This window comes from Nasonia vitripennis, chromosome 2 (assembly GCF_009193385.2).
Source record: "Nasonia vitripennis strain AsymCx chromosome 2, Nvit_psr_1.1, whole genome shotgun sequence".
Classification (NCBI taxonomy): Eukaryota; Metazoa; Arthropoda; class Insecta; order Hymenoptera; family Pteromalidae; genus Nasonia; species Nasonia vitripennis.
The window spans coordinates 9,055,794-9,071,805 of NC_045758.1; the positions used below are offsets into that span (position 1 = coordinate 9,055,794).

The 16,012-nt window shown below is 49.5% G+C and overlaps 1 protein-coding gene across 1 annotated transcript in view; it reads right to left on the reverse strand.

The window, feature by feature from the left end:
• LOC100117404 (Down syndrome cell adhesion molecule-like protein Dscam2) overlaps positions 1-16,012 on the reverse strand; it is an 89,493-nt gene that overhangs the window by 2,689 nt on the left and 70,792 nt on the right. The window contains 24 exon segments of the mRNA XM_008209770.3: positions 63-274; positions 377-824; positions 997-1,182; positions 1,261-1,449; positions 1,531-1,710; positions 1,805-1,893; positions 1,962-2,178; positions 2,246-2,407; positions 2,527-2,673; positions 2,749-2,992; positions 3,060-3,130; positions 3,212-3,367; positions 3,447-3,677; positions 4,038-4,331; positions 4,509-4,944; positions 5,290-5,435; positions 5,506-5,778; positions 6,041-6,215; positions 6,218-6,423; positions 6,505-6,745; positions 7,359-7,549; positions 8,015-8,155; positions 8,267-8,413; positions 15,144-15,308. Coding sequence (XP_008207992.2) covers positions 63-274; positions 377-824; positions 997-1,182; positions 1,261-1,449; positions 1,531-1,710; positions 1,805-1,893; positions 1,962-2,178; positions 2,246-2,407; positions 2,527-2,673; positions 2,749-2,992; positions 3,060-3,130; positions 3,212-3,367; positions 3,447-3,677; positions 4,038-4,331; positions 4,509-4,944; positions 5,290-5,435; positions 5,506-5,778; positions 6,041-6,215; positions 6,218-6,423; positions 6,505-6,745; positions 7,359-7,549; positions 8,015-8,155; positions 8,267-8,413; positions 15,144-15,308 — 4,947 coding nt within the window.

Sequence of the window (16,012 nt, forward strand, 5' to 3'; positions counted from 1 at the left end):
AATATAAAACCTTTTTTTTGTGAATTACGAAGCTTTTAAAAGCGAGGAAAATTTGATCTTACCCGAACCATGATCCACGGGAGGTTTATGATTATCTTGCTTCACCGGCGAACTCGTGTAGACTTGGTGATTTCTTCTGTTGTCTCGTTCAGCCGTGGACTTCAGTTGAACAGTCGACATGCAGCTCGACAGGTGATGGTGTGGCTGATGTTGAGGATTCAGACCCAGGCCAGTTTGTTGCTGACCGGGCAGAATGTCTCCCAAGTAGTTGCCCCTGCAATAAAATATTCTTAAAACCGACAGATATACTTTTTCCGCTCGTTCGAATCCTACGAGAATTCTACCGTCGATCAACCGAAGAATAAGAAAAACCAACCTTCCATTGCGTTTGAGCATGACATAGCCAACTACAACAGCCGATACGATGAGTATGATGGTGCAGACAAGTGGTATGGCGACGTAGAGAGCTTTGTAACTCGAGGCCGATCTCATCGAGTCCTCGTCCATGACGAGATCGTTAATGGGTCCGATACTAACTCCGCTCAAAGTCGTCGTGGCAAAGTCCATGAGGGCTTGCGTCGAGCCAGCATCGTTATGCGCCGTTAGCCTCAGACTGTACCAAGTCGCGGGTTTCAGATCCCGTATGATGATGTTATCGGTGGCTTGGCTAGTCACGAGATTCCACTGTTCCGCGCCGACTTTTTTCCGAAATTCAACAGTGTAGTACTCAATCGGACAATCACCGTTTGGCCAATTTAAGAGATACAGTCGCACAGACGTGGCGTTGGCTATTATTATATCACGCTCTTTAGGCACCAACGGCGCTGAAACAAATTACAGTAGGTAGTTAATTTTTTATGCTCAGTTCGGGGAAGTTTTGTAGGTCCTAAAGTTTTTACAACGCTGTTCGCGAATAATTGAGATGATAATAAACGATACTCTTAGCATATGGATTATAACTGAGGTGGAAGTTGGACTGTTAATTATATTATATACCTGTTCCCTTTGTGATAGCGCTTATCAGTGGACTAGGATCCCCAGTGCCCACTCGATTCTGAGCCGTCAAGTGAGCGACATACGACGAGCCGCATTTCAAGCCAGTTAATGTGTACTCCGTATGCTCCGGCGATAAAGCGATTTCTTCCCAGCCACTCTTGTCTTTCTTATAGCTCAGCACGTAACCTACAAAAAGTTCAAACTTGATCAGTGAAATTCTCACCTCACTGGCTATAATTGATGTGTCGAGTTATCGAGTCAAACCTTGAATATTGGCTCCACCATTGTCCGGGTGATTCCAAAAAAGCTTTATGCTGTCGGTCGTAGTGTATTGTAATTCTAAAGTAGGCGCTCTCGGTGGCATAACAACAATTAACGTGTAAATTATCGAATCATCTCCATATGTATTACTCGCTGAGCAGGTATAGTTGCCAGCAACCGACTGCTCTAGTGCTGCGAAAAATGAAAAGCCAATATCAATGTATTGTCGAAATGAAAATTCTTTATATGTCAATATAATAAAAAAAAACTTACTGTGAATTCTTAAATGCCCATCTGAGGTGATCTCGTGATGTTTGTCCTTAGTGACTTGACTGTTTTTATAGGTCCACAGCGGCCTAGGTGTTGGATTACCCACGACGATACAGGATAGCGTAACCGACGACTTTATCGGCTTTCTCAGAACTTGTGAGAACGAGGCCACTCTAGCCGGGGCTGGAATAAAATTTTCTCGTTTAAACCGCTGAGACTCGTTACTGTTATATCGACGAACTTGCTGAAGAGAGGGACCATTAATTACCTGCATTACCTTTCGAATCCGTTTTCTGAGAAACGACAATACTAGCACCACCTTCTCCGGGTGTCGTTGACGCCGTGACCCAAAATTCATAAAGTTGCCTTGAAGTATCCAAAAGTCAGATTATTCTGAAAGCGATTACTCACGGGAAAAAAATAGTTTCGCATACCTTTCATTGAAATCCCGTAATTCTTTCGTCAGCGTATCGGATGACGACGTCGGGGGTTCGTGTATCGTATAGGTATTGTGCCTGCTGGATCCGGCTTCTCTGAAATAAACCGTGTATTTCGAAACTCGGCCGTTCGGTTGTAAGGGTGGAAGCCACGAAACTAATATCGAGTCCGACGAGAGCGCTAAGGCTTTAATACCGGCGGGAGGGCCTGGAACTATAGAGAAAGCAAATTTATTTATTTCGTCTCGTGAAAATAATTTAATAAAATATCTAATACTTACCATCTTCTTCTGTCGCGCAGTAAATCGGATCGCTCAAAACTCCATCCCCAGCACCGGTGTATGCCAATACGCGAATCGAATAATTCGTGTATTTGTACAACGTGTGCAGATACGTCTCGTCGCTGGTGGTCTTTTTTATTTCGCCCGTAGTGGAGATTTCCACTGTAAAAACAAGTTTAGATTATTTTTTTGTTTGTTTTTATTCCAGGCAGTTAAAACCCCGCACAAGGTTTACGATCAATTTGGTTTACAAGGCAGAAAAAAAGAGAGAGCGAGCGTACTGTTATCGGTTGGCACTGGCCGATAAAAAACTTTGTAGCCTTGAATAATTCCGCCGTGCTGATGAGCGGGCGGAGCTTTCCAGTGTACTTTTACGCTCTGGGATGTAAGCGAGGTGCAGGTGACCCTCGACGGTGGCGCGCTTGGAACTGAAAATAAAATCGAAACGTGTTTTTATTAAATCGTATACAAACACGACTTTCCTTTTATTTTATAAAATTTACCTCCTTCTTGGGTGGTACCAGTTATGGGAACACTGGCCGGACCGCTGGCTATGCTGTTGAAAGCTCTGATGGAAATGTCGTACTTTGTAAAGTTTCGCAGGCCAGTCAATTGAACTTTGTTCGTCGCCCAGCCGTTAACGTTCAAGCTCTTGCTCTGATTTACGCCTGAAGTAGAAGACGACTGCTCGGACCATGTGACGATGTAGCCCAAGAGATCACCGTTGCATGATTCTATGGGAGGGGCCTAGAATGCGGGAAATTCGGTTTCGTTAAATACCATGATCCGTAAGCTTTGGTTATGTGTATCTTACCTCCCAAGTTACGATAAGTTCTCCAGGACCAGCAGAGGTCACTTCAATGTTTTGAGGTGGTTGCGTGGGTGCTAAAGCAAAATGAAAAATTAAACTCATACATCGATCAAGAAACTTTTCAGTCAGACTACGAGTGTCTATTTTTGGCTAACCTTCTTCCTGAGTTTTGGCAACCGCCGGGCCCGTCGGCTCGCTCGTATCTATAGAGTTGATTGCGAACACGCGAAATTTGTAAGTGACGGCGGGGTGCAAGCCTCCTACCAGGGCGATCTCTTGATCTTCGCTCGTCACCTCGAAACGCTGCACGCCTATATACAAACATATACGATAATTCGATCAGTTGATTCGGTCTAATAGAATGTTCGATCTCCCGCGCGAAATGCTCACCGTTCTGGCCGGGATTCGCGCCGATGCCGAAGAAAGAGCCGGGCGTGTGTGAAATATTGTATGTCTTCGAGGGCTCCCAGTCGTCCTCCATTATGCTGTGAGAAACAGGTTGGTATTGGATAACGTACTCTCGAATCGGACTGTTTCCATCGAAGCCTTTGTTCCACGAGAGTTTGATCGATCTCGAGCCAATCTCGATGACCTCCAGAGCCGATGGCGGATCGGGTCTCTCTATAGTTGGATTCGAATCAATAAAGCTCAGCCTTCTCCCTTTCTCTCCCTCGCGAGAGAGATAATTTCAGCGATGATAATTCAACAAACTCGGCGGTATCGCGTTTTAGGCAAGCTTAATGCGATATAATATATTTTTAGTGCGTACAACGTATAACGCGCGCGTCATTATTTGAAAATTCAACATGCGATGGAAATATCCGAGGGAAATTTATATCCCTCTCCGAGTGGAGTATACGTATACATAGCGCGTGCATCTCGCGCTCGAAAATGCCCGAGCGCGCGGGCATAAATCAAGCGGCGAAAGAGCAAACGCGTTACACTGTATATAGGTATATGTATGCATAGAGAGGCGCGAACCTTGCACAGCGAGGTAGATAAAGTGTTCGCTTCGTCCGTAATCGTTGTCGGCGGTGCATCTGTAAACGCCCGAGTCCTGTCGGTCGCTCAATCCGATGGACAATTGGGACTTGAGCCCGTTGTCCGTCTTGACTTGGCTTATGCTCAATCGATGGACGTTCGTGTCGAGGCGGTTGTTGTTGTGAGTCCACTGGACGTTTATGGGATTGTCTCCGATGACCGTGCAGTCCAGCACCACCGACTCGCTTCGTCGAATCGTCACGTTCTTGCTCTGAAATTCAAATCTCGCCGGCTCTGCAAACAGACGAGAGACACTTCTCTCTATAGTGGCCGTATACGTATGCGTATAAGGGTAGAGCGTGAGAAGCGATAAAATCACCGCCCGAATAAAGCAGCCGAGGGAAGCGTATAACGCAAACACAAAAGGATCATACAGTGGCGCGGCTGAAATCGTAGAGATGTAAATCATACCGTTGACGGAGACGTATACGACTTTGCTGAGTCCGGATCCGATGCTGTTGTTGGCGCGACAGAGGTAGTGGCCCTCGTGCTGGGGTCCAGCCGAGGCTGTCCATAGGGTGCCGTTGGGCAGTATGGTCAGCCGGCCGTCCGTCAGCTCGGTCAGCAGTTGGAAGTCGTTGGAGGTGCGCGCGTGGCCGCGCAGCCAGGTGATCTGCGGCGGTGGGAAGCCCGTCGCATTGCAGTGCACGTAGAGCGGATTACCCAGCAGCGTCGACACGTCCTGCGGCTCGAACGTCCACTGGGGCGGCACTTTTACCAGCAGTTCTGCCGTTTGATTGACCTTCGCCGCTTTGTTCGTCGCCACGCAGGTGTACTTGCCGCTGTGACGCGATGAGACGTCCTTGAAGACCAGGTAGCTGTAGAAGTCGTGACGCGTCTCCTCGATCTGCAAAGCAATCGTAGTATTTTAGGCGTCTGACCATTCGCGGGTACTACTACTCGATACAGCCGTGTCGTTAAAACGCCGATATTATACAGTTCGGTGTGCAAATAATTCCGGGCTTTTCTCGCGACTGTCTGCAAAGCGAGGAGAAGAAAAAAAGCGCGATGCCTTTCAAACGAATTTCCAAGTCTCGCTGCATAACGAGATCGAGAGCTGCACAACTTTTTAAATTTATGGGCTCGGTTAAAACGGGGGTGGGGGAGCGATATCGCGCCGCTGCGCGCGGCAAAAAGGGATGCCGGAGAGAGAGAGAGAGAGAGAGAGAGAGAGAGAGAGAGAGAGACTTACGTTGAGAGACGACGGAAGCGGCTCTCCATCTTTCAGCCAAGAGAAGTGGATGGGGAGATCGCCGGAGGTGATACTGCAGGAGATCTGAGCCCGACTGCCTTCTTGGAGATTCGGAGGAAAACTCAGCGGACTCATAACCGGAGGACCTGCGACAGTGAGGGTCATTATTTTTCTCTTGCACAATAATATACTCCTTCGACTCGTTCGCATACGTACTCTGAACCTCGACGCGTATGTCCCTGCTGGCGGTCTGACCAGCGCCGGCTTGGACGGTGCAGGTGTAGGTACCCTGATCGTTCTTGTTGACGTCGGTGATGGTGAGATGGCCCTCGTTGTCGAGCTTGTGCCGGAGATCGGGGGGCAGAGCCGAGCCGCCTCGGGACCACTTGACCGAAGTTATGGGGTAGCCGGAATACGGGCAGGCTATCGTGATGTCTCGGCCGGCGATGGCGCGCACCGGTCCGATTCGCAGACGGATGTACGGCGGTCCTTTGTATGAGCGGAAACAGACGCGCGTTATTTCGACGGCTTTGTGTGCCGCGCGCGCAAATACTCGCGCAGCTCGTGGAATTTCAATAAATATTTTTCGGAATTCGATACACAGACAGAAAGAGAGCCTTTGCCGCCTTCTTTCGAGGCAGGAAGCCTTTGAGCCGCGAGAGAGGGAGAGAGAGAGAGAGAGAGAGAGAGAGAGAGAGAGAAAATAGAGCAATCGCACATATGCTTTTCCTGCACTCGCGCTCCGACTCACCCCATATATTGAGTCTGGCTTTGTGCTCCACCGAGGCCAGGGCGTTCGAGGCGACGCAGGCGTACAGTCCGCCGTCCTCCGTCGTCGCCGAGCTGATGTTTAAGTGACTGATCACGTCACCCGACTGGTCAACGTACTGGCCTATGGCGTACCTGCGAGTACAACGCGAGCGCATTATACACCGCGCTCGGAATTCGATATACGACGACCCCCGTTGTGTATAGCGTACCTGTGACTGGAGGCAATTTCATTAAGGGGATCACCGTCGAGCAGCCAAGTGAACGACGGCGGAGGCGAGCCGGTGGCGGAGCACCTCAGCGACACCGGCGGTCCCGGTCGTAAAGTCTGCTCGATGAAGGTGTACTGCAGCTCCGGCACCGTATCTGAAATCGCAACGGATTATAATAAAAAGTCGTATAACCTATATACAATAAACTCACACCAGAAGAAAAAAAAATACTCACCACCGAGCCGGAGTTCGGCAGTAGCCTGAGCGTTCTCCTTATCGCTCCTGACGAGGCACTGGTACATGCCCTTGTCGCGCCTGCCGATGGCCTCGATCATGAGAACCAGTGGCGCGGGCAGCCGTATCCTCGTATCCTGGGCGGTGAGCACGGGCAGCCCGTCGTGCAGCCACTCGACGCTCTCGATGGGAAAGCCCTCGACCGTGCAATTCATCGTCGCCGTCTGACCCGAGTTTACGACCTGCACACACACACACACACACGTGACGCTTTTTCATTTGAGCCCCGCTCGATATTGACGGGCTACGCGGCGAAACGCGCGACGACGGCCGTGCAAACGCGAGCGAAGGCTTTTATTTATAGAGCTTTGTTGATTCTTCGAATGAATCGCAGCGCTTCCCTCGCCCGCGATGAAATGTACGAGCGATGCGCGCGGCGAAGCTTTGTGTCCGCTGCGCTTTTTTGTCCCCGGTAATGACGTAACCGAGTTTCGCGCTGCCGCGAATTTTTTCGTTCGTCGCGGCGCGAACGACGAGAATAAATAACTACTCGCCGTTGCCGCGGTATAAAAGAAATAACAGCGACGATCGCGGGAAAATATGAGCGAAGAAAAAGCGGCCGATGTCGACATCGCCTATACAACTGCATATCCCCCCAGCCTCGTCGTGCCGGAGATTGAGGCGTAGAGCGGACGGTAATTTCGCGAGCGAAAAAAAGCAGCACGCGAGGAGCGAGCGACGCAAAAAGCTCTCGCGGAAATCCGATAACGAGTTTTCCATCGGTCCGAGAGAGCTTGCAGAGAGGGATGCGTGTGTAGCTACACACACACGTGGGTCTATAGGTATATAGCGTACCTGGAGCTGAGGCTGGATGCGGGCGTTCAATTTCGAGGTGACGGAGAGATGAGTCTCCGCTTGTTGCTCGCCAAATTGATTGCGCGCGCTGCAGACGTATCTGCCGGCGTCTTGGACGTCGACCCGCCTGATGCGCATGAGGTCGCCCCAGAGCTGCGTCCTCCCGTACGACTCCACCGGCACCGAGCGGCCTTTGTGTTGTACATTTTTATCATCATTCCATATACACTTAAATAACGCGAAACTTCTTCGTATAGAGCATTATAAATCCTCGCACAAGACGGGTAGAATAAGGCAATCGATATCCTATATCAGCGCGAGTATATGCGGAGGATGAATTAGCCGCAGCTTTTTGCTCGCCGGCGGAATGCTTGAAATGCAATCGAGACGTAGCCGATCGGAAAATGCTGCGGATAGAGGAACTTGATAATGCGCTTTTTTCTTCCTCATACAGTATACCTATATACACGCGCCCGACGAGTCGGGAAGATATAGTGCTGCGGAGGGGGCCGAGAGGGCGAGAGAGCTTTGTGCGGTGAATGTATGTACGGGGAGGTATGATTTCGTCGTTCTAATTCACCGCGGAGGAGTGGAAAATTCGGATGCGATGAGAGAAAAACTTGCGCGCGGGGCTTCGGTTAATCGTATATACTCACCGTTGACGTCGCGATACCAGGTGAACTGCGGCGGTGGGTTTCCTTGGGCCGAGCACGTGAGATGCACATCGGAATCCCGCTCCGCGGAAATTGCAATTTGCGAGCGCTGCATCAGCTTCGGCGGCATTGTGCTGCTCGGCTCTGTTGGAAATTGGGATAGAAATTGAGGCAACCCAAGAAAGCAATGGGAATGTTCATCCTTCCTTTTGTGTTCAATAAGTTTTTTTATTATATGAATTGAGGAGGTCTCACCTGTGACTGGCAGGGAGGCGGGCTCGCTCTTTCTCGTTTCGCCGGTCAGCGAGTGCCTGGTCAGACAGGAGTAGGTCGCCCTGCCATCCTCTTGCCTCGCCTGCTTGATGTGCAGGTCGCCCTGGGAGGTTACCACGAATCTTCCGCCTTGAAAAAAGCCAACAACGATTCTCTTTATTCTCGACCATCAAAAACTGCCGGTGTGCAACATACGTATCCCGACAGACTTCGCCTACAATATAATTCACGCGTATATAAATAGGAGACGCCTGCGTCACGAGCTTTGCGTACGTGTGGCGTACCGCGTAACCGCACGTACCCCAAACACTCGCCTCTGCGAATAACGCCGGCAAAGCTCCTTTCCATACACGCGCGTTTGATGAATGAATCTTCAGCGGCGCCTCTATCTTCCATCCCTTTTTGAGTACACACACAGGGCAGTAGACGCCGCTTGTGGGGCGGTGAAATTGCGCGGATTATTGTTTCTTATCCGGCCGCCGAGAGCTTTTTGCTCGCCAAGTGTGAGGATCCGCCGCAGGAGATTGGCTTTATCGCGCGAGCTTTATTCCTCTTCTCCGATCTTTCTCTCCGCGCTCTGGCTTCTTGTTTGCCGTCGCGCTTTGTTCGCTGTAAGCCTATTTCTCTCCTCGTAATACTTTTAGCCGGATTGTAAAACGCGTCGATTATTCGCGAGCTTTAATTAGGCTTACTGCGTGGAAACGACGCGAAGGCGGGCATTTTTCAAACGAGTAATTTTCGCCCTACGGTTTACGTAATAAATGACTCGTGAAACTGCTGCAGCCACTATACGCTTATCCGTATACACCCGCAGTCATTACGGGAGCGAGGCTCGTCCGTCGGTCGGCCCGTGTGCATTATACGGCCGCGTATGACGCGGCTATGCGACGCGTCGAATCGGAAATCCAACTAGGTTCATTTTCGATTTTCGCGGCCGTTCTACTGCGCGTTAAATTTGGAAATCACGCTCGGTTCCGCGGTGTGTCCACCCACGCGCGTGTATGAATGCTAAAAACACGAATACGCGTGTTTGTTTTACTTTGATACTCTATCGGGGCAACGAATTCCACGTATATCGCTCTCTCTCTCTCTCTCTCTCTCTCTCTCTCTCTCTCTCTCTCTCTCTCTCTCTCTCTCTCTCTCTCTCTCTCTCGGCGAGCGTCGTTATTAAATTCTCGCGAAATTGAATTTCCCATCTTTGAGAGCCAGTGCGCGACGATACTTTCCACGTTTGCGTATACACACGGCCTGATATGTATGCATATTTTCATGCTAGTCGCGTTGCAGCCCGTGTTATATCACGTAAGATAACGGCTATCAGTATTCCCGGCGCGAAAGCTAATATATTATTTTTCGAATAACAAAAATCTCGCACGCACTATGCGTCGGCTCTCCCATACATATATAGAGGTACGAGTCGACAGCTGACGCAAATGAAATTAGAAAGAGAGCTCTCGGGTCTCAAAGGATTCGCGCGCTCGCGCGGGAGCTATATCATCCATATAAATGCGAATCGAAGCCCGGCTGGACCTTCTCTCGTGTCTGCAGGTTCCCTACAGACGCGCGCCCGCGCGTTCATCTCTATGTATGTAGATGGCTGCAGCTCGCTCTGTCTATACATATATAGGTATGCGAGGCGCGAAGAGGCAATTTAATATATCGGAGCCGCGCGCGGCTGCAGTTGGAATAAAAATACGCGCGTATGTATCCGAGGGGATAAATAGCATCGGACACGTACACTGCTCTCGCTGTATAAAGTATAGCCATCGACGTGTAGGATATTCCCTTCGGCTGTCGCGGCGCGTTTTACAACGTTTATTCGCGAGCTAGACTCGTCTGTCTGTCACCTGTCGTGGAGAATCTTCCCGTCGTGTCTTCCCCTGTAGGTATATATGCGTATAACAGTCGAAATAATGAATCCCAACAACGAGCCACTATACAGCCCTGCGTCGATATCAAAAACACATACGGGGTCGAATCTCGAAGGCCTCGTCAATCCTGCCCATGCACGCGGGTTCCGAGCTCGCCTCGTCCGTCTTAGTCCGGAGCTTGCAAGCTCTCTCGCGTCCATACACACACGCACACACACAAGATGGCTCTATATAATGCAGACAGAGAGGCGTCCGCGCGCGGCGTTAGCCGCCTAGTTAGGAAACAAACGTATCACGTCCTGGCGCACACAGATAGCTCTGTACATGTATAGTAGCTAGACGCACGCGGGAGATATCCGGCCGCACGCGCCTGGATACACAGCGGCACGTATATAGTATATAGTCGGAGCTTCTGCTTCTGCTGCTGCTGCTGCTGCTGCAACGGCATAAATATGTATGGAACATGAATGCTTGAGGGCAGCAGCGCAGCGCAGCTAGAGCCCGGTCGAATCGCGCGAGCCGCAGCTGTAGCCTTAAACGCGGCCCGTGTTTACTCGCGGGAAGCTAAATAACCACGTTAACGCCCCTACGCCTCTCTGTCGCTCGCTCTCTCTCTCTCTCTCTCTCTCTCTCTCTCTCTCTCTCTCTCTCTCTCTCTCTCTCTGTCTGTTGTTCTACTTATGTATACGTGTGTGTAGACGCGGTGCCATTATGTTGCCCGGACGGCTGCGGAACGATCTTGTTTACGGCATTAATACGGGAGCCGAATTTTCTCTGACGCTCGTATATGTCACTAGAGCTCGATGAGAGCTTTCTTTCTCGCTCTGTGCGGCTGTATGATGCAGGTTAATTGGATCTGAAAGATGCAGAGCGCGTGAAAAAAAAAGTCAAGTCCCCGCCGAGCTTTTTTGTCTCTTCCTTTCATACACTCGTTCTCTCATTGTTTGGGCGAAATTTCCTCCGGCCTCGCTGTACGACAATCGGGTTGGGTATATACGATCGAGTTGTGCGGAAAAAAACGAGAGCGTTGTTGCAACTTCGCGTCTCCGTAAATTACGTTGATACCGAATGAATCGAATTTATCCCGCACTTTTAATACCGAGAGAATCGTGTTCGGCGTGTAATCCAGTTACTAATGATTTCTCGCGACCCGCGCCGACTGGAAAGTCGATGCATAATAATAATACTACCGTCCTCCCCGTTAAAATACAAATCATTCACAGTGACACAGCGAGAGAGCTGAAGCTGAAGCTAAATAGGAAAAACAGTTAGACCGAAGCACCTGCTGCCGCGTAATAGGGAACCGTTGAAATTCATATGTCGCGTATGATATACTCCACGACGTTTTGTTGACATCCGAAAAACGTTCCCCGCGCGCGTTCAGCTGTAAACTCTGACATCTCGTTACGCGCAGCCTCGCACACACACATACACACACACACACACACACAGTCTCCGAGATATTCCAGACAATAATGGAATACAAAGGAGGGAATACGCAAGAAAAATCGCGTCATTTGCCCGCGACAAAGGAACGGATCGGCCCGAGGGCGCTCGTAAAACGCTCGGACTTCGTATACCTCCCACGCGCGCGTATGGAATGCCATTGTGCGATGTATCCGGACTCTGCGAAATTTGATAGGAAAACGACACATAGTGTGTAACAAAATCGCCGGGGCGTTAACCGTTCGGCGTTAAAAGATTCAGCGATTGATAATTCGCGACGACGTACAAGCCATCATCCATCCTTTCTGCATGCAGATCCGCGAGAGCAAGGAATGGACGTGGCGTGTATAAAAATAAAACGAGAGAGGGATAGAGGCTATTTCACGCACGGCACATCGATATGCAGCCGGGATATAGCGAGTCAAGAGGGGCTAGACTGGCGTTTTTGCAGGCGCTTTCCGCTCGCCTCCGGATTCAGCGTCGAAAGAGAGGAGCCCATATTGTCATATATGTCTCCCGCCATATATATATACGCGAACATATAAATACACGTTATACGTTACACACACACGCACACACACGCACACACACGCACACACACACATATATATATATATATATATATATATATATATACATGCGTGTGTGTATAGGAGCGGAACATGTATAGAGAATTCCCGCGTGGACCGAATCCCTCTTACTCCCTCCCTCGCATGCGTCCATATTTGTTTTTCCCATTCGCGATATTAAAACTCGCGCGCGTGCGGCTATGCGCATAGGGAAGAATACGAGAGCGAAAGGCACAGACGACGAAGAGAGATAAAGGAACTCTTCGACTCAGCTCCGAGGGTAGACGAGCGAGCGACGTATACGTATAGCTTGTTTCGCGCTTTGCGATCGCTATATACCGATTCCGACGAGCTATAGCTACTACTGCAGCTCGATCGAAATGAGAAATTTTTCCGCTCGCGGCTAAGCTGGCATATACAAGCTTTCTATGTGTGTGTAAGCGCGCTGCAGTAGTCTGGCCGATTGTAACCCCCCGGACTTCCTCTTTTATCAGTGCGCGACTTTTCGGAGCTCAAACGAAGCTCCGCTACTGAGATATGTACGGAAATACATGTATGTACGGCTGACTCGGAGCTACGACCGGAACGAGCGAGCCGTGTGTCTAGAGAGCGCAGTGTATCCGCTGTTTGCAGCGTATTTTCAATATTTCGAAAATTCACCCGTCGCTACGTTGTACGAGGCCGTTTCGGTGATTTCGCGAGTATTTTCGTTTTTCCAATATTTGCAGCCGACGAAATATAGTAGCTTTAGTTTTTGCAGCGTGTAAATATTCGAAGAACGAGGACAGCCGCGAAAATATTTTCGCGCGTAAACAGAGAGATTTTCATTTCCACGCGTGCATACGTGTGTATGCGAGATATCCTTTGTCGAAGGGAGACCGAGCGATTATACGGTAAACAGAGTATTTTGAAAGAACTCGGAGCTTCAATTATTCGGAGCGGCCATTGAAAGCCCGTATCGAATGATGTTTCATAACATCGCTAACAGCGTGTCCGGTAGTCCACCGAATCGATCGTAAACATGATTCATTACATTATCCAATTATTTTTCTCTCGTTTTCGCATCAAAACCTCGTGAATATTCACGAGCGCTTCACCGCTAAATGAATCTTCGACACAGAGGCAATAATGCAAGTTACATTTTTAGCGTCGTAAATAATTCATTCCTTATTATTCGCGTTATAATATACAAGCCGATCCCGGAGACAAGTAGTAAAGCCGTCGTGTAGTCAGGCGGACTATCGGTAATCGCATTCGAGAGCCGTATAAGCTGGAGTTCGTTCGATCGATCCTTGAACAAAAAGTAAATACATCCGATGAGAGAAGGAACGTTTAAGGCAAGCACACGGATATCAAGGCCAATATTCGCCAACTTTCCTCCCCCTCCTGCAGTCGAATCACGGAGAGTAAAAAAAAGAAGACGTTCCAAAGAACATTGAAAGTCAATCCGGTTCCACATCCGAAAAAGGAAGCGAAGCTCTGCCTCATAAAAGAAAAAGGAAAGCAATTCTCTCTCCGAGACACACCCCCGCCTCTTCAAGAGAGTCTCGCGGAAGACTTGCAGTTTCGCGATCTGGCACTCGATATCGTATCGCTTTTAATACACAGCCCAAGCAAGAAGTCGAAAGACGGCAATCCCGTGCACATGTCGCTACTACACACATATACAGCACGTGCGCGCGGGCGGACGCCGGAAAAGCTCGGTAACAACTACTTCCTCCTGCGAGCGCGCGGCAACAAAGCCACTTCCGCGAGCGGCTCGCGTAATGGCGCTTATATATACACACAGAGGCGCAATAGTTTCGAGGCAAGAAACGCCGGTGAATCGATTACGATTGGCGTCTTGCATGCTAAGAGGACCTAATACAGTGTATCAAGCTTTTTCGCAAGCGTGTGCGAAATTTTAATGAAAGACAGTCCTCCCCTCCTTCTCCTTCGCTGGCTAATTTATACGGGCGCTATGAATTACTGGAGTTTCGTGCCTCGTAATATATCGACTATGTATATGCAGAGGAAAAAAGTTTCCCCGGGCTGATGTACGGCGAGAAGTTTTATGTACCTATAAGCGGAACGAACGATTTTAGCTCGTATAGTAAACTCGGAGATCGGGCCAATTTTATTTTGGTTCACTCTTTGCTCTGGCGAACTTTTATATTTACATGCCCGAGCGATTATGCAAACAGCGACATCCGGATTTTCTTTCCACATGATTAATAATCGGATATTGCGCGGTATTACATTTATTTACTCGCCGAGCTATTTTCCTCGCGCCTGATCGATCATCGTTGTTCGATTCGATGCTCGCACGATTGTCGTCGCGTCTGCGAATTCGTTGAATTTCGTCTCGAAATTATTCGGCGCTCGCCAACGCACCTGTTTACACGCTCATGACTTTCGTTGACTCATTTGGCCGAATAGAAATTCAGGCATTAAATGCAGATGTGCTCGCGCGGTAATACGAGCCGCTACATTCTGTTTGTGCAGTGTACACGAGAGAGAGAAAGTCGCTTTCAAATATACATACGGCACAAGTATATGTACACCTTTACGCTTACACCTCTCTGTTTTCGCAGCGCCGCGTCGGCGAGAGGCTCGTATTTATCCTGCAGCGAGCAGTATGAATTTACACGCGCTGAAAATCGAAGCTCCAGCAGTATAGTAGTAGTAGAAGATAAAAAAAAACAATCTTCGTAAATCTCCGAACAGCGCGAGAGAGAGAGAGAGAGAGAGAGAGAGAGAGAGAGAGAGCACACTACACCGGAAGCGAAAAAACTAAATGTCCTCCATACACAGCAGGGCTGTACCGGGAGCGCATATCTAGCGGATGTATACGCGGGCAGTAGTGGCGACAAACACTCGGGGATGGATAGTTACATGGTATATATATATATATATATATATATATATATATATATATATGTGTGTGTGTGTGTGTGTGTGTGTGTGTGTGTGTGTGTGTGTGTATACACGTACCTGTGTCGGTACTGCCGGGCAGTAGGATCGATTCGTCCCGATACCAGGACGTGACGGTGAGGTGCTCTTTGATGTCCTCTCTGGCGTTGCAGGAGAGCACGGCGTTGTTGCCCTCCACCACCGGCGAGCGGTTCACTCGGACCTCGTAGCCCGGCACCGTCAGCACTGCAACAGAGACGGAGAAACGCATACATACGTGTACACCAGAATTCAAGAGCTGCAGGAAGAAGCATTTTTCAATTAAGCCGGAAACACACACGCCCGCTCAAATATAGAGCAAGCCGTGAAAAAAGCTCTCTCCGGAAATAAAGAGCGCCCGCGCGGGATAATCTTTTTCTCGCGAAAAGCTATATTCCGTCGCTATGGGAGCTGCGTCGCGAAATGAAAATAATGCTAATGTAACGCTCGAGATACTTGAATTTAATAAAAGGCGAGATTTTCCCAGGAGAGAGAGAGAGAGAGAGAGAGAGAGAGAGAGAGAGAGAGAGAGAGCAGAGCAAAGCAGCCGAGACGCGAAAATAGATTCGCGTGAGCGCGGGCTGTCGCTGAATGCGCGCAGCGCAGCCCGCGCTCCACCTCTTCCTCCCGCGAAAATTGAGAGTTTCGCTCGCGAGAACCGCGTGCACAGCTACGTATATACGTAGGCAGCAGCGGGAAGAAGGAGTCGGCGACGGAAATAGTCGCTTCCCGCAGCCTCCTCCACTGATAAAATTGAGACGCGACGACTCGAGCGAGAGAGAGAGAGAGAGAGAGAGAGAGAGAGAGCGGGATGAAACGAAATGTGCAAATGAAGCCAATATGCAACCTGCTTCCCTATCAGCCCGTTCAGCCAACCGACCAACGATATTTTCCTCGCCGAGCGCAAGCTT